This window comes from Buteo buteo, chromosome Z (genome assembly GCF_964188355.1).
Source record: "Buteo buteo chromosome Z, bButBut1.hap1.1, whole genome shotgun sequence".
In the NCBI taxonomy this organism is placed as follows: domain Eukaryota; kingdom Metazoa; phylum Chordata; class Aves; order Accipitriformes; family Accipitridae; genus Buteo; species Buteo buteo.
Genome location: NC_134204.1, coordinates 68,855,499 through 68,882,961, shown reverse-complemented (window position 1 = coordinate 68,882,961; position 27,463 = coordinate 68,855,499). Strand labels below are relative to the sequence as shown.

General features: G+C 39.1%; 2 protein-coding genes across 7 annotated transcripts in view; both read left to right on the top strand.

Annotated features, from left to right (window-relative positions):
* DMXL1 (Dmx like 1) overlaps nt 1-12,769 on the top strand; it is an 86,114-nt gene extending 73,345 nt beyond the window's left edge. For 2 of the 6 annotated variants that reach the window (XM_075019965.1, XM_075019963.1), the window contains 8 exons: nt 3,762-3,812; nt 4,065-4,125; nt 4,682-4,809; nt 4,983-5,075; nt 5,547-5,638; nt 6,620-6,672; nt 8,441-8,658; nt 9,058-12,769. In XM_075019965.1, coding sequence (XP_074876066.1) covers nt 3,762-3,812; nt 4,065-4,125; nt 4,682-4,809; nt 4,983-5,075; nt 5,547-5,638; nt 6,620-6,672; nt 8,441-8,658; nt 9,058-9,282 — 921 coding nt within the window. In that variant the 3' untranslated portion in view covers nt 9,283-12,769. Of the gene's footprint in view, nt 1-3,761; nt 3,813-4,064; nt 4,126-4,681; nt 4,810-4,982; nt 5,076-5,546; nt 5,639-6,619; nt 6,673-8,440; nt 8,659-9,057 lie in introns of those variants that run through there. The other 4 variants (XM_075019966.1, XM_075019964.1, XR_012648890.1 and 1 more) reach the window with 3 other exon arrangements.
* Nucleotides 12,770-14,214: 1,445 nt separating this feature from the next.
* Nucleotides 14,215-27,463, top strand: part of TNFAIP8 (TNF alpha induced protein 8) — a 61,922-nt gene continuing 48,673 nt past the window's right edge. The window contains exon 1 of the mRNA XM_075020452.1: nt 14,215-14,315. Coding sequence (XP_074876553.1) covers nt 14,315 — 1 coding nt within the window. The 5' untranslated portion in view covers nt 14,215-14,314. The remainder of the gene's footprint in view (nt 14,316-27,463) is intronic.

Below are 27,463 nucleotides of genomic sequence, written 5' to 3'. Positions count from 1 at the left end.
TGGGGATTCTTGGTTTCACAAGAACAATGAGGAAGGCAGGACTGCAGAAATAGGACCAGCTACAAATTTCATGCCTAGTTTGAACTACCCATCATGCTGATGTACAACTGTTTATCTCCAAAGCTGTTGTCAGCTCTGTCGTCTTTGAAGTGCTGCGCAATTTTGCTGTAACTCTGCTTAGTAGTGTTATTAAATATCTTGCTCCTAAAGATCATGTTTTAGAGGAGATAATCAGTTTCACTGTTCAGCATTTCTGAAATGCAACAGAGTGAGGGACACCCAGTAAACTGTGACTATGCCACATGAGCAAATTGATCCTTCGTATCATAGACGTGACACGTGCACAAGGGTAGCTCTTACTTTTAGAAATAGATTCTGTGTCTGGAGTGAAGCTTGGCCCTGAGCAAAAAGCTATGAGCTCAGATTTAATTCAAATCAAATTATAATTCTAGTCTGGTCATTGACATACTTAGCTTAGTTCCTGTGCAGTACAGATGCTCCCTCATAATGCAGATCTATTGATTAGTTAGTTGGGAGATGCTTATTTGGAGCCAATTAATTGGCCTGAAATGGTCATACAAGACGCCCATATCTCTCAGTCTACCTGCACATAGGTGTAGAGTTTTCCTTGATAACTGAATGCCTGAAGTCTTGTGACTTGGCTGCACTTTGTGGTATTTAACAGCTCAGAGCAAGTCCGTAACTGGTGGCAGAATGGAAGAACCATGTGTTAATGTGTATTGCAGTTGATTTTTGAAAATATTTGATGATTAGGAGGAGTAAATATGAATGAGCATTATAAGAATCATAATGTTATCCACACATGGAAGTGGATATTGTGCCACTCACTTCTGTTTAGGAACTACTGATCCTGCTTGCCAGTTTTGCAGCACTGGTTTCACAATCAGGTCTCTTCTGCAAGTATTTTTTGAATGCCTTTGCCACTTCCTCCTCTCACTTCCATTTTTATATGTGTGTGTGTGTATATATATATAGGGTGTTTGTGTATTTCTCAACATAGTAATTACATAATCTAATAATGTAAACTATTCTTACATGACTTTCTATTGTATACTTTCTTACCTGAAGAGATATGGCTATGCTTGTGTTGAATGCGTTTGCTGTTAAAATTTAGACCTAAATTTTGTCTGGCATACTGTTTGACTGCGGCAGAGTAGAGAACCAACCACAGCACACAAAGACACCTGTCCATTAGGGAGGGAGACAAAGGTACTGAATGAAGGACAAAGTAAATGAAGGAAGATGGAGGGATTCTTGGGGAAAAAATAGTGTTACTGTAGAAGGACTTTTATCTGGAGGAAAACCAGCTTCACCAAAATATTTCTGTTGCTACTATTTGTTACTTTGTTCCTTCAGATACTGCTTTTGATCCTTGTTCTCATCTTTGCTTTTCCATAAATTGCACCCCATTTAGTAGATATAGTCCGCTGTTCTTTACCATTGCTGGCTTTTCAGTCTTGTTGTCTTTGCTTCACTTCCATCAGCAAGGGAGGCCATTGAACTTTTGATACTCAGGCAGTTAAAAACATTTTATTAGCTCTAGGGTTTTTCTATTACTCTTCTTCACTGTTTCCTGTTACACAGTTCATATCTGGCAGTGAGCCTCCTCACTTACCATGTCCTTCAGTACAGTGTGTTTCCACAGTTCTTACAGGAGGTGTTTCTAAGAGAGCACTGAAGTAAATAGTATGTACTGTCAGCTTTGAATCTCAGGTAATGGTCAACAGCTTGTCTTCCAAGCCAGTATGACCAACACCAATATTCACCAGTTTAATAACTGGTGGGTCAGATTTTAAGCTTTTTTATTCTTTAGTCTTACTGTACATTAGGCCCAAAGCACCCAACTCTCCAACAAAGCCATCAGTGTTCTAGCCATCAGCTATTGTTAAGGGCAAACTGAAGGCTAGCGATATCAAATGTCAGTTACATTGATAATGGAAGTATTTGCAGTTGATAAAGTTACTTGGCTTCTGAATCAGAGATGCTGCACCAGAGATTTATGTTAACATAGTCTTTCAGAGGCCTGTTTCTGTAAGCTTGCATTTTTCCAAAGTGCAATCCAGCAGGCATTAGGAGATCATGATGCAGGCTTATCTGTTGAATGAAGGAAGATTATTTCCAATGACTTCTGGCTAAAAGTTAGTAGCTGTAAAACTCAACACAGCCCTTCATTTTGGTGAAGAAATAGAATGAGCATGAATAATTGTTCTTTCACTTACACATAGAGATAAATTGTAAGTTTAGAGAGCGAAGTACTGCAATTAGTTACTGATTTGTGTATACACTGATGTTTGAAGAATATCATCCACTGTTGTGTTGTCATAAATCTTATAACGTATATATTGTTTTATTCACCAGTGTTTTATCAAACTGTTGAGCTTTTTTCCTTGTCATTTAAAGTACTTACAGGAAAAAAGGAAAGTATGTATCTGAAGATCTTATTTTTTTTATCTTCAGGAAAGTGTTTGGAAATAAATTTGGGTAACTGACAGGCATAAGGCTTTCTCTTCAACAAATAATAAAAGCTTTGAGAATTGAAAGATCTAAGTCTGCTTCTAAAATGTAATCAAGAGGATTGCAATTACTCCATTACTCCAAACCCCAGGAAACTTTAGCAAGAAAATAAATTATTTCCCTTCCAAGTGTTTTTCTTCCTTCTTGTTTGCAAACTAAAAATTTGGAGAACATTGCTTTTCAACTCTGGATCATATTTAGCAATATGAACCAAGTAATATTTTTTAATTCATACCTCCTTCCAGCTGACACCCTGATATGATTGGAGGCTGGGGGATAATAGCATACTTAAAATACTTGATTCGTTATGTACTGTTTCAGTGACAAAGTAGTAACAAAATACTGTACAAAATTATAGCAGTTGAAAGTCTTGGATGGACTCAATGATCTTAAAGGTCTTTTCCAACCTAAATGATTCTATGAAAGTAGTTCAGTGCCAGCTTGCCTCTGATGTGTAGTAAGCTGCTGTGTTGAAAGTGAGTGCTCTGGCAACAACCTTTTGTTTGTGTTATAAGTTAACATCTGGCACAAATATAAACTTATGCCCTCTTCTTTCTCAAATGTTCAGGTAAATAATACATGCATAAGCAAACTGGATCCCAATAATTTTCTGAGGAGAGTCAGTCCTCAAAGTAGCCATGTGCTTTTGAGGAGAACTAACAGGAAGTAAAAAAATGAAAACTTAACTTTGACGTACATTAATAGAAAGAAAAGAAGGGAAGAGACATGCAAGGAAAATACAGATGCATTTCCCTGATGAAAAATCCCTACCGTTTCTTTCCTATTGTGGGTTGGACTTACGTCTTAATTAGATGGGTTTTTTATCTTAATTGTCTAATGTCTCCAGTTCTGTTTGTATATTGAACTCTTTCCAGTTAACGAATTAATCAACAAAATAAAACAGTATTCTTGGTAATGTACCTTGCTCAAAGCAAAGTTTGGAATTTAGGAACAAAAAGAAAAACCACTACAGAAAATCCATTGGATCTGTATTTGGAAAATTATAAATGCTTTTGAAGAATTTTTTTATTTACCACTTGCTAGGTATATTGCTTATACTGGATGGCCACAAATAATCACTTTTCAATCAATGACAATAAATTAAGTAGACTTGAAAATAAATATATTCCTATTTAACTTCTGTTAAATTTTAACTTCTGTTAAAGTTTGTTTACCTCTTTCTTTACATGCTTCTGCCTCTCTCTTGCTTATCTTACAATATTCAGGAATATTCCAATAAATTTAATGGAATCAGAAAGGAATTGGCAAGAAAAGAGGTAAGACTGCAGTCTAAGGAGTGTTTATATTTGGATCCATAAATCTCTGAAGCAAAAAGTTAATATTTACCTAGATGTGTAAAGCTGCAAAAGTATTAACGTCTACACTAGTCTTGGAAGAAACTGACTTCTACCTGAATTTCTAAACCCAGTACTTGCTTTCAGTGGGAATTTTGATAGGAAACAACTCACTGTTCTAGTTCAGTAACTTTTTGTTCAGTAGTGTTTAATTATTTTCTGTGTGTTGAACAGATGCTCAAGAAGGCTATTAATAACGTCAGAAGAATGGCTTCTCATCCAACATTACCATATTGTAAGTTCAGTTCTGTTAAAAAAAGAAGTTATCTAAAGATTGTATATTTACTTATTGGCCCTGTTTCTTAGTATGCTGTTATTTTATACTAGCACAGCAATCTATTATATGTTTTAAAAGTTGCTTATAAGCCCTATTTTACTGAAACTATTTTTCATTTCCAAAAAAAAAAAAGTACTGGGGGATATAGACTAGCCTTTAGAAACAGTGCTGGTTTTTATAGCAAAAAGCACTGTGTTTCTATTTTATTTGTGATTTGGATGAAAGATACATTTTTATCTCCAAGTAAATAGCTTCATATTTCAGTACCATCTAAATACAATTCTTAATTAAATAATAAGTAAGTACAATTCAATAAAGTTTGAATAGCGCAGGTTTAAGTTTTCATGGTACCCACTACTCCTACCCTATGACAGGTACTGTAGCACATATTGTGGCACTGGTTATTTTGAGGATGTTGTGAGCTGGTGTGAGATTTCTTAAAATTTTGGAAGCAACCTTCCTGCTCAACTGCTACAACACCTATGAAAAGTCATGTAAACATTTTCTGTTACAGACCTGACAGGTGCTCAGGATGGTAGTGTAAGAATGTTTGAATGGGGTCATGCACAGCAGATCACATGTTTTCGGTCTGGTGGCAACTCAAGGGTAACTCGAATGAGATTCAATTACCAAGGAAATAAGGTAAATGGCAGAACGCTTCTGTACTTACCTTCTTCTCCCACCACTGCCCCCCAGTATAATTGTAAATTAGCAGAAATATCACATTCTTAAAATCTGAAGTAGTTTCTCTGAATTGTGGATAATTTCTCTGTAATATATACATATGTATTTACAATTAATATATCTTTTTTCAGTTTGGAATTGTTGATGCTGATGGATATATAAGTTTATATCAAACAAATTGGAAATGTTGCCCACTTACTGGGACTTCACCTAAACCGTATTTGGTAAGCTGAAAACTAAATTTGCTTCCATAAACTTGTGCTGTGCTCTCTTATTTCTTTCCCCCTTTAGAATAGGTAGGAGAGGGAAGGGATGGTGCTGATAACCAGTATTAATCAAGATTTAATTATGTATTGTTGCTATCCTGTGATCCGTATGACAGACAAGTTTTTAAATCCTAATCATATTTAGTAAGTTGGAGAGTAGAAAATGCAATGTTAGGTCTGAAATAAGTTTAATGTTCTTTGAGACTTGTAAATAATTATCAGTTGTTAGTCAATTGTCAATAATGCAGGACTGGAAAGTATACTTCCATGAAAAATTGAGTATCGGAAGGCATACACATACCTTTATATCCTGTGTTCTTTAAATTGTTTTTAGAACAGCTTACCTTCTCGAGGAAGTTTAAGATTTCATGCTTACACAAAATCTGTTGTTTTTTTTAATTAATAATTTCTAAACTGTAATTTTTTTAGACGTGGCAGTGTCATAACAAAACAGCCAATGACTTCGTTTTTGTCAGTTCATCATCTTTGATAGCCACAGCAGGATTGTCTTCTGACAACAGGTAAGAGCTGCTGTGATAATGCATAAAAAAAGAAGTGGTGGGGTGTTTTGTCTCCTTCCCATGCCCTGCCCCCCCAACCTTTTTTTTGATGATTCTCCTTAAGCAGTTTAAGAGCAACATACATACTTCTGCTTTCTTTCTTTGTGGGAGGGGGAGAGAGGCAATGTTTACAGCTAAATTCCGTGTACCTATTAAAGGAGGTTTTATAGGGAAGAACAAATCCTCTGTTCATCTTCCATATGAGGAAGGGAAGTGGAGAGGGAGGTGCTGAGCTCTTCTCCCTGGGATCCAGTGACAGAATGTGTGTGAATGGTTCAAAGCTGCACCAGGGGAGGTTTAGACTGGACATGAGGAAGCATTTCTTTACGGAGAGGGTGGTCAAACACTGGAACAGGCTTCCTAGAGAGGTGATTGATACCCCAAACACTGGAACAGGCTTCCTAGAGAGGTGGTTGATGCCCCACGCCTGTCAGTGGTCAAGTGGCATTTGGACAATGCCCTTAACATGCTTTAACTTTTGGTCAGCTCTGAACTGGTCAGGCAGTTGGACTAGATGATCGTTGCAGGTCCCTTCCAACTTAGATAGTCTATTCTATTCATATGAGCCTGTCATAAATTATTTTTATAGACATGGGAGTTGTGCATAGCTTTTCATTTCACACTTATTTTCTTAAGTAAGTTTTGATCAAGAAATAGCAAAACCTGCTAACATTCAGGTGAATTCAGCTACCGAAAGATTGTAATCTCAATATGAATCCTTTATGAGAATAACCGGTTGTAGAATGATTGTGTAGAGGGCATGTTCTTGCAGTGTATGTATAACTGAAAGTAATTTGGGAACTGCTCAAAAGTAATCATTGAAAGTCTGTTTATGGTGCTTTTATGCCTGAAATAATATCTTTAAGATTCAAATGACTTTTCAAGTGTTCAAAATACTTTAGAACATTTGTTGCTGAATTAAAACAGATTTTTTTTCTACAGAAATATTTGTCTTTGGGATACTTTGGTTTCATCTACAAATAGCTTGGTGCATGGTAAGTAAAATACAACCAGCAAAATATTTGATCACAGTAAAAAAAAAAAAAAAAAAAAAAAAAGTGTGTCTGTCTTTATGGAAAAGTTATTGTGGGAAGTAATTTTAATATTAGCAGTAAAACATCTTTCAGTGTCCTGTGTGAGTGTACCAGCAGGAATATAAAAACAGATTCTTGAGAAATGATTTAGTGCTAGATATAAATGATAGGTTTGATGGACATGAGCACCTTCCTTTGCATACCTTGTATCTTTGCATCACAAGTACAACCCTTGAAAGCCAGATATCTGTAATTTCTGTTCCTTTTTAAGATTCTGAGCAACTCCTGCTTGTAGTGACTAGCATGTTGAGAAGACAAGAGCTATAACTGTTAGAACTACAGTTTTTAGCACAGTTACAAGAAACGCGTTTGCAGGATATGCATCCACACCCTTCAATTCAAGTTTCCTATGGCTGTGTCTGTACTCATAAATCCGAGAGGTTCCACTCAAAATTTATCAATTAAGTGTTAGACAAAATAATGGTACTATAAAGATAGCATTGAGCGCTTGCAGATACATTATCTGTTTGGAGAGTATAAGAATTTATGAATTGTCAGGTATTTCATTGCCTCTGTGAAAATTCTGTCTCAGAAAAGCCATGATTATAAAATGGTTCTCTGAAGGTATGTAAATGAAAAAATGCACCATATTTTCTAGAAAATATTTTTTATGAATATATTGAACAAGCAGATGTACAAATAAGATCTCAAAATTATATAGTAATTTTCAAAGTGGAACTAAAAGATTAACTTAACTGTCATATTTGTAGTAGTAGTAGTACATTTTTGCTTTCAGAGGTTGTCCATTTCTATGGCACTTTTATTCTGTGTATTACGCCAAGTACTGTGGAATGTTTTAAATGCTTCCTCTGTGTGTATGTGCATTTATAGTTACCTATAGTACCGTATTACAAAAATGCTTTAGAAGAATTATTCCTCTAAGTATGCTTTTTGAGATGTAATAAATATTTAGCAGGGTTTCATTAATTTAATACTAATATTTTGTTGCAGTGGAAAAAAATACATTTCAATGTCTGAAATACAGAATTAGGCTCAGGGAGAGTTGCGAACACCTTGTAATTAAGTATGGTGAATGCTTAAGTGCATGTGAGACGCGTGGAATTTCTAAATGTAAATTTAGAGAACCCTTTGAACTACAAGTACAATGTGCTACATGCCATGTGTTAGGATTCATAGTGTCTAGTCTCAGACATACTAAGCTTTGTTCTGGTAATTGTAATCTTCATTCACTTCCTCCACTTGTTTGGGGGAGTAGGCATACCCGAGTGTGAAAAGCAGCAAATTAAAAGTGAAATAACCAGTGGAAACTTACAAGGTATTTGGGCAGGTAATTTAGGACATTTCTTATGGGAAACATATGCCTTAAAATAACAAGCATTAGAGAGTTTGAAAAGAAGCTGTTTCTGGTCAAGGCTTAATAGTTTGTGATTACAGAAGGATAGAAAAAAAAATATACTCTTTTTTCATACAGATTGTAACTGCTTAGTTTGAGGATACTGTGCAACTTCAGGGTGTCTGATGTGAACCTGGGTTTACATATGTATGGTACTGCAATAAATGGACTGGTTGTGGTCAATTGGATTGCAGCATCAAAGTCACTGTTGCTACCATCTTGAACCATTAGAGGTTGATGGAAAATTAAAGTTAGTACTGTGAAATTGAAGTTAGTACTGCGTGTTTACTTAAATTACTTTGCTTTGGCTTTCAGCTTTTATCTGTCATGATAGTGGAGCAACTGTACTAGCATATGCTCCAAAACATCAGCTGTTAATATCTGGAGGCAGAAAAGGCTTTACATGTATAATTGATCTTCGCCAAAAACAGCAGCAACAGTTACTCCAGAGTCATGATTCTCCAGTCAAAGCAATTGCTGTTGATCCTACAGAAGAGTATTTTGTAACAGGATCTGCTGAAGGCAACATAAAGGTATTAATGAGGGGAAGGGAGCAGAGATGAAGATGGTGATGATGTGTAAATTCAATAAGAATTTTGCATAGGTGTGGAATAATCAGATATGTCATATGTTCTGCCTTTGTTCTCAACCCTGACTTTCACATTTTCTAATTTAGTTATGAAATGTGTTATCTTGCAGTCCTCCTTTTAGTTAGTCTTACCTTAGTCCCCATATATATTCCTTATTATAGAAAATGAATATTAATATTCTATATCTGTGTCATTAGATTGCTACATATCTTTTTCTTTTACAGCTAGTGTCAGAAAAATTAATGCAAAAGGTAGTCCAGTTTCTCCATGACTCATTACTGGTCAATTTTAAGATCGTGGTAATTAGCCTTATAAGAGATTGATGTTTTGATGCTTTTTCAGGTGTGGAGTCTGTCTACATTCAGTCTTCTTCACACTTTCATCAATGAGCATGCCCGACAGTCTCTCTTCAGAAACATTGGGACAGGAGTCATGCAAATTGAAACAGGACCAGCAAATCACATATTCTCCTGTGGTGCTGATGGAACAGTAAAGATGAGAATCTTGCCCGATAGATTCAGCCCTTTAAATGATGTGTTAAAAAATGATGTTAAATTTATGATCTAATATTATTTTTTTCAGAACTGTGTATAGCATTCCCCTTCTGCCATCCCTGAAAATATTTCTCCTGGAACTAGACAAAAAAGCAGATACACAATGATAGCTTGTGCCACAAAGATGCGCTTTCTTTTTTGGGGTTTTTTGGGGATTTGTTTTTTCTTGCCCATATTTGTTGCCTGGAGCTTTTAGTCCTTGATGCACTGATGCCTTAAAGATTAACAAGGTCCTTCAGATTTTGATCATTGCCTAAAATAAAAGCTATATGTGACTCCGAATTATATGCTTATAATATTACTAAGGCATTGCTGAAGGGGTTTATTCTTCCTTTTGAGGTAGTTACACTCCCACCTGGAGTGCACCATCTGGGCATAGTCTCTGCTCATATTCAACACCTGGCCGCCTTCTAAAAGCAGGTCTGTCCAGATGGAAACCTTAGATAATGTTATTCTTTTTCACTGTGGCAATCCTAACTGTCTCTCTTCTGAACTTGTTTAGTCAGCTGACAATAAAAATTTATACCTATGTGTAGAAGAGAAACAAAGCCTGTATGAGTAGATGCTCCTGGCCATGCAAGCATTCATATAACGAGCCACTGTCTGTCTCCATTCCTGGAATCCAGGCTGTTTACCTCTCTAACTTGCCTGATCTCCTTCCTCTGGTCTAGGGTCTAAGAAACTGAAGGATGTTCTGTAACTTGTCTTCTGTTCTATAGCTTGAATCACTGCCATCAGGATGGCAGGCTTACCTATTAGAAAGAAATATATTTTTAACCCTGAACACTCCCTTTACAAAAATATGTAAATATTAATGGATATCTTCCTGATAAAATAGTCAAGATTATGTGTGAAGCTTTAATCTTGATCAAAAAGATACAGGAAGATACTGCTTTAGGATATGGCACTAGAATTTCTTCAAAGACTATTTATTTACATGTCTGTAGAGGAGAAAAAAAACAAACCTAATTTATTTTTACATTTTTTCCAGTAAGACTTTTGTTTAGCCCAAAGATACTCAGTTGATTATTAGCACTTACATTCTTGTTTGTCTGCTTTTCCTAAGTACTTTAAAAAAGAAAAAAGGAAAGGAGTTCAACAGCAAAGTACTTTAATACTGTCAGTCTTTGTACTGTATGTTTACATCTGGTGTAAAATGAAAGAAAAGAATTTTGAAAAGGATAGATGGATTTTTTTTTTGCCAAAATATTAAACTCGGTAACTTCAATGTTTGACCAAATTATTAATGCACAAAGCCTTTACTTTTTTTTTTAGTCAGCTAAAAACTTTTTCTGTAAGTATTGTGGTTTACTTTTCCTGACATGAGAGCTTGACAAAGGTTTAATTTGTAAATTAGATGTGAGGCTGGATTACTTGAATGCCAATGGTGTACTTTTTGCTAAAAGATATTTTGTGAAATATAGCACCAAGATATTAACTGTAAAATAAACTTGTCAAATTAGGAACTATGGGGATAAATAAAGCATAGCAGAAATGAAGGGCTTGTAAAATGAACTTTGTAACATTCTCAGGATGCTTTTATCTTAAGAATATAAAATTGTTTAAAAAGATTTTGTAAAACGTATTAAGGTCATTTTAAATGTATGTTTCGCAAGTTGCAGTGCAAACACTATGAAGGTTTTTATGCACGTAACCTGAATTTTCAAATTGTGCAATAAAAAGAATGTGAATCTTTTGCCATGGAGAAACATGTGACAGCATTTCAAACTGGTACAGCTGTTCAATTGTAATTGTTCTTCCACAACACTTACAGATTGAAGTCAAAATTGATGTCAAAACAGTTTAAGTACAGTGATGGACCAGAAAAGTGACTGACTAAAAGTGACACCACCTTACAAAACAGACTTGCCCAAAGCATGTGTTATATCTGCTCAGTGGCTGAGTTTCTAGTATTCCTTATCTTTATGAAAGGAGGAGAACAATGGAGTCAACACTAGCACACTCCTTGAGAATTGACTGAAACCCTGATTTTGTAGCTGCTAATATACATGCATTAGTTTTATGCACCCACTGAACTAACTGTCACATTCAGAAAAGGAAATGTGCAAAAATCATGGCAACTTTATTTAATGATGTCCCTGATGTTTTGTCCTTAAACATTTGTATCTCATTAGCTTTAATATTACAAGCTCAGTTTATTGTTCTGGCAATTACAGAAAGCTGTCTTATCTGCGAACTGAGCAGATTTTATATGTAATTTGCCAAGACATACAGTGTTGTTATTTTTCTGAGTAGAGCTGCACTATGAATAATCCTGGCAAACTTACACTTATACTGGAAAAGTACTGACTGTAAGCAGGCATTTTCAATAATGTTATCGTTACCATAAGCTACTTTCAAAACTAAATTATGTAAAAATCACAATGTATTTGCCACACCTTCATAATCTTCCCAATAAATCCTCCAGAAACTCAACCTTCTAGAATTCCATGTTGCTGCTACTTCATTTGCAAATGGGTTGTTTGCTTGTATAATGTTCATTGATGTTTAACAATTATTGTAAGTCAAATTATCGATAGCTTTCTTGTAATGATGGAATCAAAATTACTTCTGTTGTATCTGAAACTTGTAAAGGGACACTCTTAACTTCAAGTCTATTTATTAGGGAAGACTGAACTCGGAACAGCTCTTCCAGCTGTTGCCCTTAACTTCCACTGACTTTCATCCTCCAGCAAGTAATGCTTTCTCCCTCTTGCTATGCAAGTTACTCAAACAGAAGGGTAATAGTGGCTACCCAGGGTTCTGTGCTTGAAGTAGCCATGTGCACAAATTGACATTAAAATTTGCATTTACCAGTGCATAATCAACAATAATTCCACGTCCAGACAAAATAATTTAGCTTGTAGTTGATAATGTCCCTTTTAAATATCACAGACAAGCTGTTGTGACTTGTGTTTGTCTTTGTAGCAATACATAATGCAATCAGAATGTGTCATTCTTGTGTTGCTAATTGATTCAGTTATCTCAAACAGAAAGATGATCCAAGTTGTCTACTGTTACTTTAGTAACTTTTGAGAGTTAAACCTCTGGCCATCTGGGTACTTAAACTGGCTTGCTGTGTGACTTTTAACAAGAAGATACTCAGCTGACAGCTGATGTTGCAGGATGTTTATGAAGAAAGATGGAGAGTGGAATAGATGCAGATTTTGTACCACGCTGCTGTGGCACAAGGTGAGCTTATACATGTCCTACTGCATTTTAGGAACCTTGCTACCAGTTACAGGAAATAAACTGTTGAGATATCCTACATTAGGTACCACTCCCTTCCTCTTAAGAGCACCCAGTGTTAGTTTAGTTGCAATAGGTATGAAAAAAGCAACAGTGATTAAAAGGAAATAAGCTTGGAGACGATATGTTCTCCAAGGTAACTTTTTCAAATGTTTATTTTTACTAAAAAAAATAGCAAAACCACCTCTAATGGCAGGTTCAGCACACTGATCAAGCTACTTTCTATAAAATAAAGATATTGATTTACCAAGTTTCTTGGTGTTTCTTATTCCTCCCCGTTTCTAGCTCTAATATCTGCATGTTTTTGATCTTTTTTCCTTTCATGTTTTTTTTTTGATTTTTTTTGTTGTGTTTTTTTTTTTTTAATGCCTTAGCTTTTTTATGTTTTTGGGGCGGGGGAGGCAGGTGTTTGGTTTTGTTTTGGTTTTTTTTTTTATTAATTCAATGCATAACTATCAGTTGTAAGTCATTTCTCAGTGGAATGAGGTTGATGCAGTGATGGTGCTTTCTTGTCACTTTCTTCCACTGTTGCCAAAGGCTGGTCAAAGAAACTCTCCAAGACTCGATTTTTGCAGTTTTAGAAAGCAGGCATTCTTTATTGCAGCGCTGGGTGCGTGGGGGATCGCTCCACCTATCATGCACACCATTACCTACAGCAAACAAATTTTACATTATTCTAGTCATATGCATATTCATGCTATCATTTACATAGTGTCGGCCCTTTGGGCATGCGCAATGTGGGTCATCTCTTTTTCCTAGTTACCTGGCCTTGGCAAGTTTTAATTACAAAAACTCAGCAGGACCCGAGGCTTATCGTCAGGGCCCGAGGCTTCTTGTCTGTTGACGCACATCAGGGCCCAAGGCCTCTTGTTTGTTGGCGCCTTTGGCGCATACCATTGACAAAGCTCAAGGTTTTCTTATCTTATTCGTACATACCAAAATTTCTAAGTTATTCAAGCAAGCAAAAGTTCGTCACTACAGCGATACAGTGAAGTTTTCCTTCTCATGCCTTTCTTCAAGGCATCACCACAACTAACGTTTTCAACGCCTTGTCTGTTTCATTTAAACTTGAAAGCCCGTGAAGGTCTTGGGGAACGGCACCTCTCCCGTTTTGCCACCTCTCGAAGAGATGCAAAGACGAGTGCCCGTACTCTGGTCGCACACTGGGCAGCAAGCTGCTGCCAATATACCTCAACGTACAGCTCAGTAGGACGAAAGAACAATTTTACTTAGGGTTTGCCTTTGCCGTAATTTTAACTGGTCCTTTGGTAGCAAAGCGGGGAAAGAAGCAAAGAAAAGGTGCGCCCAAAATCCAGCACCGCGGTTCCCATTTCCTCTGCAGGAATACCTGTTTCGCCCCCCGCCTCCACCTGCTGCTTTGCTCGGTGCGTGCCCCGGGGCGGGGGGAAGGCAGGCAGCCGAACGGAGCCGCCTCCCGTCGCGCCGGTCTGCCCGCCGCCCGCCTTCCCCCGTGGCCCTACGAGCCGCTTGCCCCGCGGGGGCTTCGAGGGGGACTGACGACGGGGACGACGACGCCCGCCGCCCGCCGCGGGGGGCCCTCCCGCCTTCCCCCTCCCCTCCGGCCCCGGGGCGACCGGCGGCGCCGGGCCGCCGGGGGCAGAGCCGCCCCTCGCCCTCCCTCCCGCCCGCCCGCCAGGGCCGCGCCCCGCCCCGCCCCGCCCCGCGGGGAGCCGGGGTTGCCTCCGCCGCGCCCGCACCGCCTCGGCAGCGCCGCTCCCGCCGCTCCCGCCGCCAGCCCCGAGGAGGCGCCGCCGCCCCCCGCTCCGCGCCCACGCAGTAAGTGCCGCCGCTCTGCGGGGTCCCGTGCCCCGCCGCACCGGGCAGCCCCCTCCCCGGCGCGCCGGCGGAAGGCGCGGGCCGGGGCGGCGGCCCCGCCGCTGGCAGGGCGGGCCCGCGCCCGGCGGCGCCTCGGCGGGCGGCGGGGCGGGCTGGGGCCTGGCAAGCCCGGCGGTGCCCCGGCAGCTTCCCCGCCGAGGGGGCGGCCGGGGGAGGGCGGGGGGTTGGGGGCGAGCTGGCCGCCCGGCGGCTGCAGGTGGCGGACCCCCGGGCGGCGCCGGGAGCCCGGCTCTGCTTCCCGGCGCCGCCCCGGAGTTACTCTGGTTTCAGCGTGGGGGGCGAAAGGCGGTGGCCGGGGCGGAACTCGGGAAGCCCCCGCGGGGCCGGGGCCGGGGCCGGGGCGCGTCGCTGCCGCCCCCCGCCCCGGCGGCTCTCGGCGCGGCTCTCCCGGTGAGAGCTGCCGCAAAGCACGCACGTTGGGAGTTCGGTCAGGCGAAAACGTACTTGGGGGAAAGCCGTACGTGGGTTCCTGTTCGGGGAAACCTCACCGCCCGCCTTCCCTCTATCGCCCTTCCCGGGCAGCGGGGCAGTTTTCGGCTCTTTTCGGAAGCGTTCCTTCTTTCGCCCGGAGTGAGCCGTCGCTCTCGTCAGGGTGTGCTTGAGCTCGCACAAAACAGATCTGCAGCTGTTGAGGCAGAGGCAGCCAGCGTGGTAACACGGCTGGATGCCGCGTGGTGCTGGTAGACGACGAAGTTTTCTGAGGTGCGCCAGTCTGGTTTAGAAATACTGGTAGCAAAAATTCTGCCAGTAAAATACGTTTGTATCTTATTTACGTGCCGCTAATTAAATAAGAGAGGCGACGGTTCAGCGTGGTTTTTTCCTTTTTAGAAACCCGGGCGGTCAGACTGTCCACGCTGGAGGTCTGTGCCTCTCTAGGGGTGCAGGTTCCCGATCTTACGCGTATGCATTGGTAGAGCAAAATGCAGTCCGAATGATGGTTCGCTCTGCACGTGCCTTGTTTCGGTTATGCTCCTTTGCAAATTGTTTCACGTAACTGACTAGTGAAACTGTGCACGTTACAAACTGCCCTGTCAAAACTTCTCCGAGCAGTCGGGATACCCCAGACGAGGAGCTCTCAGTTGCACTCTCTGGTTGGGTTGACCGCTGCCAGCTCTGCCTATCTCTTGTCAGCTCCGAATCGGAAATTTGCTTTGGAAGAGCGCTGACAGCGGAGCCGGGCGCTTGCAGCCCTGGCGACGGCGGACTAGCCTTTCGGTTGCCGCAGACCTCGGGTCTGGTCTGGAAATCGTCGCTGTTGTGAAGTGAATCGCTTGTGGGCATCGCTGTGAGATCCAGAGCTGGCAGACCCCAGGCGGGTATTGCAGGGGCAGCACAGGTCACGCTCTGCTATATCTGTAAAGGCATAGACGCGCCCAGCCGGGGTCCTGATCCTGCACACCGCTCCTGTTCCCGTGGTGGGAAGCACGTTAGATAGGCGGATGTTGTTTAAAAGCAGGAAAAGCCATGAACACTGTGTGTGGCTTATAACGCCTCCATTTAATGGCTTTTGGTAGGAATCTGTATTTGTGGTAGCAGTTTCTGATTATTATTTCTACTTTGCAGTGATTAATGAGTGTTTTAGTAAACTTTGGAGACAGCACGAGTCTGGGCTATTGTAAGCTGAAAGGAGGCTGAATGTGTTCCCTTTCTCAATCTGCTACTTATATTGTTGCCACGTATTAATAGTGCAATAATGTAACATCATGTGTTTGCACTTAAATAAACAAGCAAAGGATGCATGTACTGCATGTTACATGAAAAGGATATATTTCTACCTTTGCCTCATTTGAAAAATTATAAAGTGGAGGAGAAAAAATCATCCGCAAGGGAATCAGTTACTCAAGTATTAGGAGAAGGTGTTTAGATATTTCTCACTGCTTCATCCCAGAAGTCTGTTTTCTAAGAGGTGGGAATTATCTGCTGTCTGTCAAACTGTATAAAAGTTTGTGGAGGATCTGAACAGGAATTGGTAGGGAAAAAAAATCCAGAGAAGAAGAGTTTTGCAGTGGAAGGAGGTCCAAGACCTTTATTTGGAAGACAAAATTTGGTGAACTTGGAACATGCTTAGAAGCAGGAAGAAGGAACTAAAATGTTCTAGTACATTTACATACTAATTTTTATATAACCTGAAGCAAATTTCACATGGAATATTATCAAAACATAGGTTATGGTGCAGATCTTTGCAGGAGCACAAAGCACTGAGGCTTGAAATGGAAGTTGCTCGCTGTTTGCCCTGAAAACAGGAAGCTGCTCATTTCCGTTCAATAGTAACTAGCCTAATCTGACTAAACCTAAATTTTGGTGTACTTTGTGGCTTAATTTGCCTATTTTGAGTTTTCTTTAAATACTTGCTGCTAGGTAAAGAATAGTAATTGCTGCTTCAGATAGCTGAGGAAATAATCAAATGGTTGAGAAATCTCAAACTCCCTCAACTTCTTATTTCAGTATGTCAAGATGAGCCCCCCAAGTGAGGGACCATAAAATGCCTAATAACCTTTAAAGCAGATAATGCATCCTTAGAGAATACTTTTATATAAATAACAAAAGTACTGAGTAACAAAGTATGGTGTGTAAACAGTAGCTGGTTCGAGATAAGTTACATCTTTATGATGAATTTTCTTCTAGGTTGCAGGTGTTCACTCTTGAGTTTACCTCTCAATAGAGGTTTTGGCCTAGAATTTCCCCTTTAATTTCTTTATTAATTCTTATACATGAACAGTAAAAAGATAAAAAGGAAAAAAGTTACCAAGTGATATGTGTCATGATCTTAAAGTTGGATATACCCACTTAAACTGCCTGCTTAATCTAAATGGTTGGTAGTATGTTTACCTACATACTAAAAAAAAAAAAACAAAACAAAACAAAAAAACCACGTTTTTACTGTATTGATTACCTTCTAGTGCAGCTTTTGCTACTGTCTGGGTAAATTTGGTTTACAGCTTCTTACACCACTGAGATACAATGCAAGGCATTTGGACTGTATTTTGCTTGCTTTATTTTTTTCTTTTTTTTTTTTTTTTTCATTCTTTGTAGGTATGTTTCTTGCTCTTTCTTGTATTCTCCCACCTTTAGGTAGATCATTCAAACTACTTTTATCTTCCGCCACTGAAAAATTTCTTATGCTTTAAGTTAGGTTTGTGGATCAGATTGATCTGATGAACAAAACAAAATCTGACAAGTATATTGGAAGAATTTTCTCACAGGAAATGTATACCTTGTATAAAATATATCTTGAACAAGAATCAAGACGTATTCCAGTGATTTGTATCTCAATTTAACAAATTCTAGTACTCTTGCCTTTTATTTGGAGTATCAGTACACAGAATGTGGTGCTCCAGGAGCTGATGATTTAATGGCAAAGTAACTTAGGGAATTTTTAGGTTTGGTTTGGGATTTTTTGTGTCTATATGCTCACAGCCATGAGCAGCCATGTTGTTTATTTGATCAGTAATAGGAATGTTTGCAACATTTTTCAACTGTGATGTAGCAGAAAATTGAGTCCTCTTTATTTGAAACTGACTTGATAAAGAAAGTGAGTATGGCTTGAAATTAGTTACGGGGGGGTGCGTTCCCTTATGCCTCCAGCATCTTCAGATCATGAGACCCAGAATGAACGTTATGTGTGGTCAAGTAGAAGTCAAGATGGCATTTTGTCAGTTAAGCAAGTGAGCAAGAAGGGGCACTCAGCATTTTTACACTCTCTTTCTGGAGTAATGCTTTGCTCAAACCAGAATTTCCTTTTTTAACTTGAACATACACTGACCTCACCCCCACTGAGAAGTGTGAGCTCTGTGCCCTGAGACTGAGGTATGTAATTTGCAAAGCAGTAGCACGTGCCTGTTTCATTAGCATCTCTAACAAGTCTCAAAGAAGGGGAAGAGTACGGAATACACGATTTAAATTAGAAGCTGATAATCCCTCGCTTCAGATGCTGTTTTCTAAATTGATCATTGAGAGGGTCACTTGGAGCCAAAACACTTCCTTCTTTTTCTTTATTTCACTGTGGTGGTTCCTGGGATCTCTGCAGCAGCCTTGAATTTAGTAAAGCAGGTGTGTGAGATGGACTATCAAAGAAAATACATAGCCTTTAAATAATGCAAGTTAAAGCTATTCATTAATTTCAATTCTGTTTTTGTTTGGAAACCCAGGTGTTGAAAATAAGTGTCTTGGCTCTTGAGCAAACCTTACAGGGAGGTCAGAGGTGTTACATGCCTTTTAAATGACAAAACCATTAGTTGGCATTCGTAAGTTAATAAGATGTATGTTGAGGATTAAGTCCAGAAGATACCAGTACCAAAATCTACATTTCCTTCAATACTTTCTCTTTGGCTAAAAGCGTATCTCCTAATGGGTGAATCTTAGTATTAAATATGGCTGGCTTCATCCAAGATCTCATTTTTCTTCCAGAAACAGGGTTTGGTATTTTTAAATAATCTAGTTTTGAAGTGCGATTTATATTACAGGATCAGCAAAACTAGACACGTTAAAACCCAGCATTTTCTTCCCATTTTTTGAATAATGCAGCGAACACTACTGTAGTGTTATCCTATGGAAATCAGGCTGGGTGCAGTCATTGCTAATGGCAGTTATTTGGATACACGTCTGACCATGAGTGATAGTTGATAAATCATCTGGAGGAGGTGTGTGTGAGCAATGGGTTGCACTCTACATCCACAGCAGAGTATTTGGCCTGCTTTGTGTTTGTGTCTGGAGGCCCCAGAATTCAGAATGAACTGGTGGAAATTATGTTTGGCATATGAATTTGATATTTGTTAGCTGGATCAATAGCAAAATTTTCATTGTGTGGTGTGCTTAAGCCTTCCTCAACGAATGGCTTAGTATTTGCTTCAGTATTGCAGCTTTATGGGAGCATGTCTGAGTGCTGTGTCCTCGCTAAGGAGCTGGTCTTGAGAGTAGTTCAGGAAGTAGGAGAGCAAAGCAAACTGTTTTAAACAAAAGCGGCTGGTGTTCAATAGCTGAAGATTTTATGTGCTTACTTTATTTTGGTGTCTTCATCCGATATCTATAAACTAACTTTCTGTTAATTGAATATCTTTATAGAGACAATATGATTTTTCTTGTTGAGTGTTTTGTCTGCAGAAGTTACTGGGGCTCCAATGTATTCAGGATTGGCTGTCCTAAATAGCTGAACTGAAGAAAAACCTGTAACTATAGTCCATGTTACTCCTTTATGTAGCAAATATGTGTAAAAGGATGGACTATATTAAATTGTAAGGTACTGAGAAGTGGGAAAATATGCTCTAAACTGAGAAAGCATACCTGCATGTGGTTATTTTCAAACATTTGTCTCTTGAGCTTTGAAGTTGAATACCTAATTTGTAACTAGAGTTTTTTTATTTCCTTCACGAGTAACTGATTTTCAAGCCCTCTATCTTCTCCAGCATACGTACGACACCCAGATAACGTTGTAAAATTGGCTGTCTTGAGAGGCATTTTAAGTAATTAAGTAATAAGTGATCCAGGGAGGCAAAGAAAATCTTTCATCTGTTAGGGAAAAAAATGTTTAAGAAGGAGATAATAATTTTATTCAAAGACATGCTAAAGTGTAGTTTATCAAACAAAATGCTACCACATTTCAATGACTGATTGGGAAATATAACCACTCTGATTCTCTATGAAGATGAATTTCCCTTTAGTTTCTAGCTGAAGTAAGTTGTTTTGGACCCAATTCCCATATAGCAGTGTCAGCCACTTCCAATGTGATGGGTAGTACTGAGCTATCAAAAGTATGTTGGCATTACTGCAGAATATCATACTTGCCAGAAGAACTTATTTTAACTACAGGTAAAGCTGAAGTTGTGGAAGTTAATCTGGAAATCCTGAAAAAAAGTTATTAAAAGTAGGTTTCAGGTGATGAGGAGCATTCTCTGTCAGAAATCTGTTGGGTGGATGTGCTAGCTAGCTAGCACTCCAAGCATAAACATATCGCTGCTGTTGCCCAGTCCTAGAAGAAACAAAACCTTAACTTCCTGCTTTCGCCAGTTCTGCAGAAATCTAAGACATAACCAAGTCATTGGTGTCACTGGACACAAATAGCAAAATGCTCCTAAAGGGTGGTTCAACTTTTTTTGTTACAATGTCCAAAGAAATTAACTGCCTCTTGACTTACTGAAAGTGTCCTAGTATTATTTTTATACAAATAGTTATGAAGGGGGTTTTCTTGCTGCTTTGCCTTGAGGACTGAAGAGGAAGTTGCTGCTGTGTTAATTATTCTTAATAAAGCATCACAGTTCTGTATGAAACAGTCAGTTTTTAGAGCTCTCTCTGGTATATTGTGGTTAATTAATATGAAATACGTAGCAAAACCATACCTCCATCTTTTGCAAACATTTTGTAGATTTTTTGTTTATTTAGATACTGTGGTTTCAGAATGTTGTAGAGAAATACTAATTGGTACTAGAAGGTACCTGTGACTTTCTGACTCATCTGCTGTAGAAAGTACTGTCCAAGTGGTAAGTACGCACAGGCATAAAAAATCCTAGATAAGGTAAGTCTAGTTAAATAGCCTGTAATTTAGTCCTAATTGTTGAACCAATTTAGAGTGTTCATAATTAGATATGTGTTTGTTTAGGATATCCTTCCACTATTTGGTAGAAGAGTATTTAGTTGGTATATTTGCTTAGCCTATTTTCTTTAGTGTATTAAAGCAATTTTCAAGTCCTGTGGAGGAATTTTTGACCATCTTCAGCTCACCACACATCCTTCCTCCTCAATTTGGAACACTAACTCTGCATTTTATCAGCTGCACTTCAGCTGAATTTTGTATTTCATGCTTCTTTACAAGGTGAAACAAAAAAACAACAAAAATTGTTCAGCAAATATTTTTTTTAAATTCCAGGTCATCTTTGTGTTTTATACTCAATAAATGTTGATGCTAAGATTTTGTCTAATCCTGCTGTGCATAGTACTATCTTTATGACTACTAGCTGTAGAATTGTTTTATTTAAAAAAAAAAAATTCCCCTTCTGAGGATACCTTGCCAGCTTACATAAAGCTTTATATCCTTGGTATATTTTAATTGTTGAGTTGATATTGAGGAAAACAGTTTGCTGCTGTTGGGCCTCCAAATTGTAGTGTTTAGGATTCCAGACCTAAAACCTGTCTCTCAAATAGTCTAGGCTTGGTCTTATTTATAGTATTGCTAGCACTTTAGCTATGTTATCTTTTTGGCATGATTGGAATGGTTTTGTAAACAGCTGGGGGGGGTAGTGGCATTTGGAACTTTGTTATACTTTTTATGAGATTAAAAATTAGAAACCTTTTGCATGAGATACAGGGAAGAAAAGGAGAATGTAAATAGAGGGTAGACCAAGAGATACAAAACTGAGCTTATTTTAGGAGCCTTGAAGTTTGCTTAGCTGTCCAAAACTTTGCGAGTCAAGTTAGAAGAAAGCAGTTGATAACATTTCTCTTTATCTGTTTAGTTATGGCTATTATTACAGTGAAATATGGAATAATACAGCTCAATGTCTTTTTGTATCTGTGCTGTTCTTGAAATTTTTGTGCAACAAAAATTATCACCACATTTTTCTGTAATAAAATCAAGAAGCTGTGTTGTTTTATTTTAACCTTGTGATGCAAACTGACTCTCTTGCATTTGAGCTAAAGGACAGATCTGCATTGGTGGGGTAACAGGTTTAATATTTTGTATTCCCCCCAACTTCTTATATGTTAATAAAAGCAATTATATAAAATATGTGAAGTTCATTTGTAAGGATATCTCCTGCTGAACTCTCAAGTAGATCCATGATGAGTGTAGCAAAGTTTTTCTGACATCTTCCTGTGGTTTCCAGCAGTTTCAGAATAATTTAAACACACTGAGGGGAAGCTAATGATTTTTCTCTGTTTGACTACAGTTTTCTTTTCTTGTATCACTGGGTAGTATTTAATGTTAATAATAATGTGGATAAATGACAGAATGCTTTAGCCTCCTGTCTGATGAAATAATGAGATAAGATCATACAGATCTGTTACTACAACCAGTGTAATGGGAATCTTGATACTGTTTTTTTTAGCTGCCAGCCTTTTTTGTCCCCTAGTAGTTGACAACATATTGACAGGTGGAATTGTTTCTTGACTGAAGATGTCATTCTAGAAATGGTTTATATGATACTTCTGTATTTCCATGAATTTCATATCAAGGTCTTATCTGCTACTTTATGTGAATTCAATTTATTATTTTCAGGCACATCCACTTAATTTATCCATTAAAATGTTTGTTGTAGTACTTTTGTGTATTAGATTAGCCTCATGTTAAAGAAAAAGAAATCTGCAAATCCATTTTTGCCTGGAGCTTTTGAAAACTTACTAAAAGTTACATGTAGCATTGAATAATAGTGGAAATGTGATTAACCTTTCAATTGTAGAGAAATCGATGTAATCCCAGCTATGAATTTGTGTTGTACTGGTCTGCAAAACACCACAGTGGTCAATGGTGCAGAAAGTATGCTGACTGTGACAGAATGCTTTTGTGCAGATTTGCTAGCAGGATTTGCTGTACAAATAGTTTTGAATTTGCAGGTGGATAGTTTAAAGTCACTTGAAATGTGAACTTTGGTGTTAATACTAGGAGGGTAACTGGGGAATAGATGAGGAGGAGTACTGAATGCGAAGTCAGTGATAGGCAATAAAATACTGTGAACGTTTTTATTTATTTATTCCTGTAAGGTGTTCAAATGTAATCTGAGATGATTGGCAGTTTATACGTTTCTTCCACCTCAGATGTTAATCTGGCAAGGAGAGAGTGCTGGAGGTCTGGATTATTAACAAAAAGATCCATCTGTTGAAAGCATGTTCTAGGTGACACCAGAAGATGAAGAGCACAGGACATGGCCCTTGCTGTTAACTGCAGTTTGTACAGTGCGGTCCATCTCACCTGGCATCCCTAAATACTGATTGTTTACCTGTGTTTGCAAATAAGCTTTGTGGTTTTTGTTATCCGTGGTTTTTTAGAAGTTTCTCAGTATTTCAGCATACTCATTTTCTAATTACTTGCTTTAAAATTTAAGACATTTAAAAAAATAAACCCCATATTTGTGTAAAGATCCTGCTTTACAAGAAGTACCCAGTTCTACATATCAAGACATGTATTTAGGTTCATTGATTGTAAACATGGTGTATTGAAATCGTCTTCAGAGTATTTGGGTCCAAGCGATGGGCAGTCAGCATTTGAGACTTATAAAACCTTCAAGGGCCTAGAACCAGAGTATGTGCTGTTGTCATGAGCACAGGAAACCATGTCACAAAACCTGCTATTTTCTGCTCAGGCACATGAGGTTGTGTGTAGGTGACTGAGTTTGGGGAAGGAGAGTGTGTTGTTACAGTGGACTTTGAAATTAAGTTTTAAAATTATAACAAAGCAGATGTCTGTACTAGCCAAGCTTAAGTGCAGCATGCACAATTTAACAATCTGCTAGTTTTACAACTTGTCCTGGTTTCGACTGGGCTGGAGTTAATTTTCTTCTTAGTAGCTGGTATAGTGTGTTTTGGATTTAGTGTGAGGATAATGTTGATAACACACTGATGTTTTAGTTGTTGTTAAGTAGTGCTGATCCTAAGTTAAGGATTTTTCAGTTTCCCATGCTTTGCCAGCAAGCAGGTGGGCAAGAAGCTGGGAAGGAGCATAGCCAGGACAGCTGACCCAAACTAGCCAAGGGGATATTTCATACCATAGGATGTCATGGCCAGTATATAAACTGGGGGAAGTTGGCCGGGAGGTGAGGATCACTGCTTGGGCATCAGTCATTGGGTGGTGAGCAATTGCATTGTGCATCAGTTGTCTTTTCTGGGGGCTTGGGGAGGTGTGTGTGGTGTTGGTGTTGTTGTTTTGTTGTTGTTGTTGTGGGGGCATGTGTTATATTCCTTTTCATTACAATTATTACTACTATATTTTATTATTGTTGTTGTTAGTATTGTATTTTACTTTAGTTGTTAAATCATTCTTGCCTCAACCCACTAGTTTTACTTTTTTGTTTTTTTCAATTCTCCTCCCCATCCTACTGGGAGCGATGAAGAGTGAGCAAGCAGCTGTGTGATGCCTAGTTGCTGGCTGGAGTTAAACCATGACACAACTGATGTGAGAAAAGTAGCGCAGGAGACCAGAGCTAAAAATGGAGTTATGACCAATTTCGCCTTTATTTGCATTACAACCACATTGTTTAAAAAGTGAATAGTTACAGCAAAAATCTCAAAGTTGGTGTTGTGTGTCTTGATGGCAATAAATACATTGATGGAGAAGAATAGTAATTAACAGATAGGCAGAGCAATAATTAAATAATTAGCTAGGAGGAGTGAATTCAGAATTTGATCAAATTCTGGGATAGAGATAAGGAGAAGTCTCGAGGAGCTTAAATGGACTTCTTGAGATTAAAACCAGACTGAAAATAAAAACTTCATGTAGGTTTGTGATTTTTTTTCTTAATATGAAGAGCTGGATAAGACCATAATAAAGTAACCTAAAGCTAATCAAAAACATTTGACCACAGTGACAGGCAGAAGAGAGGTCTTTTTCAAAACCTCTTCATGCTACAGAAGAAGTGGTTTAGGTACCCAATGTGGCAGTCTGAAACTATCTGACAGTGCAGGTTTTTTTCTGTGCTCAGTGAACGAAGGGCTTGCTATGACAAAGTGGTAGAATCAGTGAACTAAAGCTTTTCTAGATATGATTTCTGTTTTGGGTGGATATGAGCTGAAAACACTTCAGGGAATTTCACTATGGTAAAAACATGTTGAAGGCTTGCTGGCTTTAGAGCGCATGCTTGTGTCAAGAGAAGCTGGCAGACCTGCCTGTATCATTAATGGAAGCTCCCAACTGGTGCATGGCTCTTTGTGAGGGTCCGTAGCCGGCGCAGTGCCTTGGACTGCAGGGACGCATGGAGCAGAAGCACTCGATGTGCCATGGCTGCTGTGGGCAGCCCACATCTTCTGGGGGTGGCCTGCTGGGGGGCAGGCACATCACATAAAGTGCCTTGCAAAGCCCTCACGTGTCATGAGATTGTAGTTACATACCTGGAGTAACCATCCACCTTCAGTAATGCTCTGGTATCAGACAGGGAGGGGTATTTTTGTCTCCTGTATTCAGAAGGGTGACCAAGTACAGAACTTCTGAGGTTATGCTGCACAATTGAGGGAAATAAACATTTTGTCAATTGTTGCTACACAGACAGCAGGAAGAGCGGTGACCATTGCTTAATTTCCTTAACTCAGGTAAATTCAGCTGAAGTTCCCTTAAGGGCAACACTACTGTGCCTGACTAATTTGGAGGTAATTTGTTGAGGTGCTTAGTGTTGCTGCAGGGTAACCCTGAAAATAACATGCCTTAAGCTTGTTTATACCTTAAATAAGACCATATTGTAATTAGGATTTTCAAGCTATGGAGCGAGGGCTGCTTGCTGAAAGCTATGTGTCCTGTTAGCAGAAGCCCTTCATAGTCAGAGCTGGGGAAATCCTGTACTCTGGACAGCCCCCATCCTACTCTCAACCCCTTTTATTGAAAGAAAGTACTAGGAAAACAATAACTTTCTCCAAAATTAAACATACAAAGACCTGTTAGACCCTGCTAGAATTTTCAGTTAAAAAGCATATTGTGACATTATCAACTCTGTTCTCCATGTGTGGCCACAGAGCATGTTTCACCACTTGTTCAAGTCACCAGTGCTGATCACCTTAGTTTGGCATCACAGTCCTTTACAAGCAGCTGAAGACCAGATCACCTAAATGGATCTGCCTGAGGAACAAGTAAGTCTCAAACAACAATTTGATGGTATTTCCCTGGTACATGCATTACTATGTCTGTCCAAATAGCATGGTGGTAGAGTAACTAGCTCTCAGAACTGGCCATACAAAAGTTTTATCTACGTGTAGTTGATTTCAGAGCTGAAGCATCTGTTTTTCCTGATGACAGTTCTAGGAGATGTGCTGTTGAAAGTACCCACGTGGAAGATAAGAGACATACGGTGGGTGATGAGAGAGGATGGTGGGGTACATCCAAGTGTGATGGACTCCCACAACTCCTGTTACTTCTGACTTCTGGGACCCCTGGCACATGCTCAGCTGGCAGCAGAGCACAACGTCAGGCCATCATGTCCCAAAAGTTATGCTACTGTATGTGAAGACTTCAGCTGCATACAGTAAGAATAGAAATAGGAAATAGCTGCCTGTACGAATGTGATTATTGTGCATCAGTTATTCTGTAATACTTGAAGAGTGGCAGCTTATAGCAAAACTAACTCCTGTTTTGGACCTGGCTCTTGAAACTTTCAATGCAAGATTGTTTTGAAAGAATAAAAGTTGGTGAAGTGCTTCAAAAACATTAGCCCTTTTTTTTTCTTTAAAATTATTTCAAGGTGTGGTATTTATGCACTAACAATTTTTAGCTATAAAAAGGCATTGATGGAGTAGTTCTGATACTTCAAATGGGAATCCCGAGGCTGTTCACAAATCCATGTAGTTTAGGACAAAAGTTAGAGTAATGATATTTTGGCAGCCCATCTTAACAGCTGAGAGAAAATGGGAATATAAACTAAAGAAATTATTCTAACATAAGCCAGTGAAATAAGAAGATGAAATTCAAAAGCTGTGGAAAGACTTCAGGCAATAACTTGCCTGCTCCCTTAGTACCCTTTTTTTTTTCCCAGGGTTCTAAAGAAAGTAAACTAATTAATTTTACACCCATGCACATATAAAAGTTTACTTCGACTAGCAAGCCTTGCAGTTCCTGTTGTTTGTGTGATCCTTTCTTACAAGACTTGTACTAAATTCTTCCTTCTCATGCTCTTCTCCAGAAAACCCCTGGAGATATTTGAATAGTGTAAGGTGAAAGCAGCCTGAGATAACCTAATAAGAAATAATCGACGCAAAAGGAAAACGGGTTCCTCTTTGAGTACACAAAATCTTGTATTGATAGTAGAGGTGTGTAAGTGAATAGTGGTTATAGCTCGTGGCTGTAGAGCTGGTTGTGTGATCCAGGGTAAATATGTTTATGGATGTTGAAGTGTTGTCTGTTTTGAACAAACCTAAACCAAGCTGAAAAGGGTCTGATGGAGGAAAGCATTCTCTGTGAAATTTTA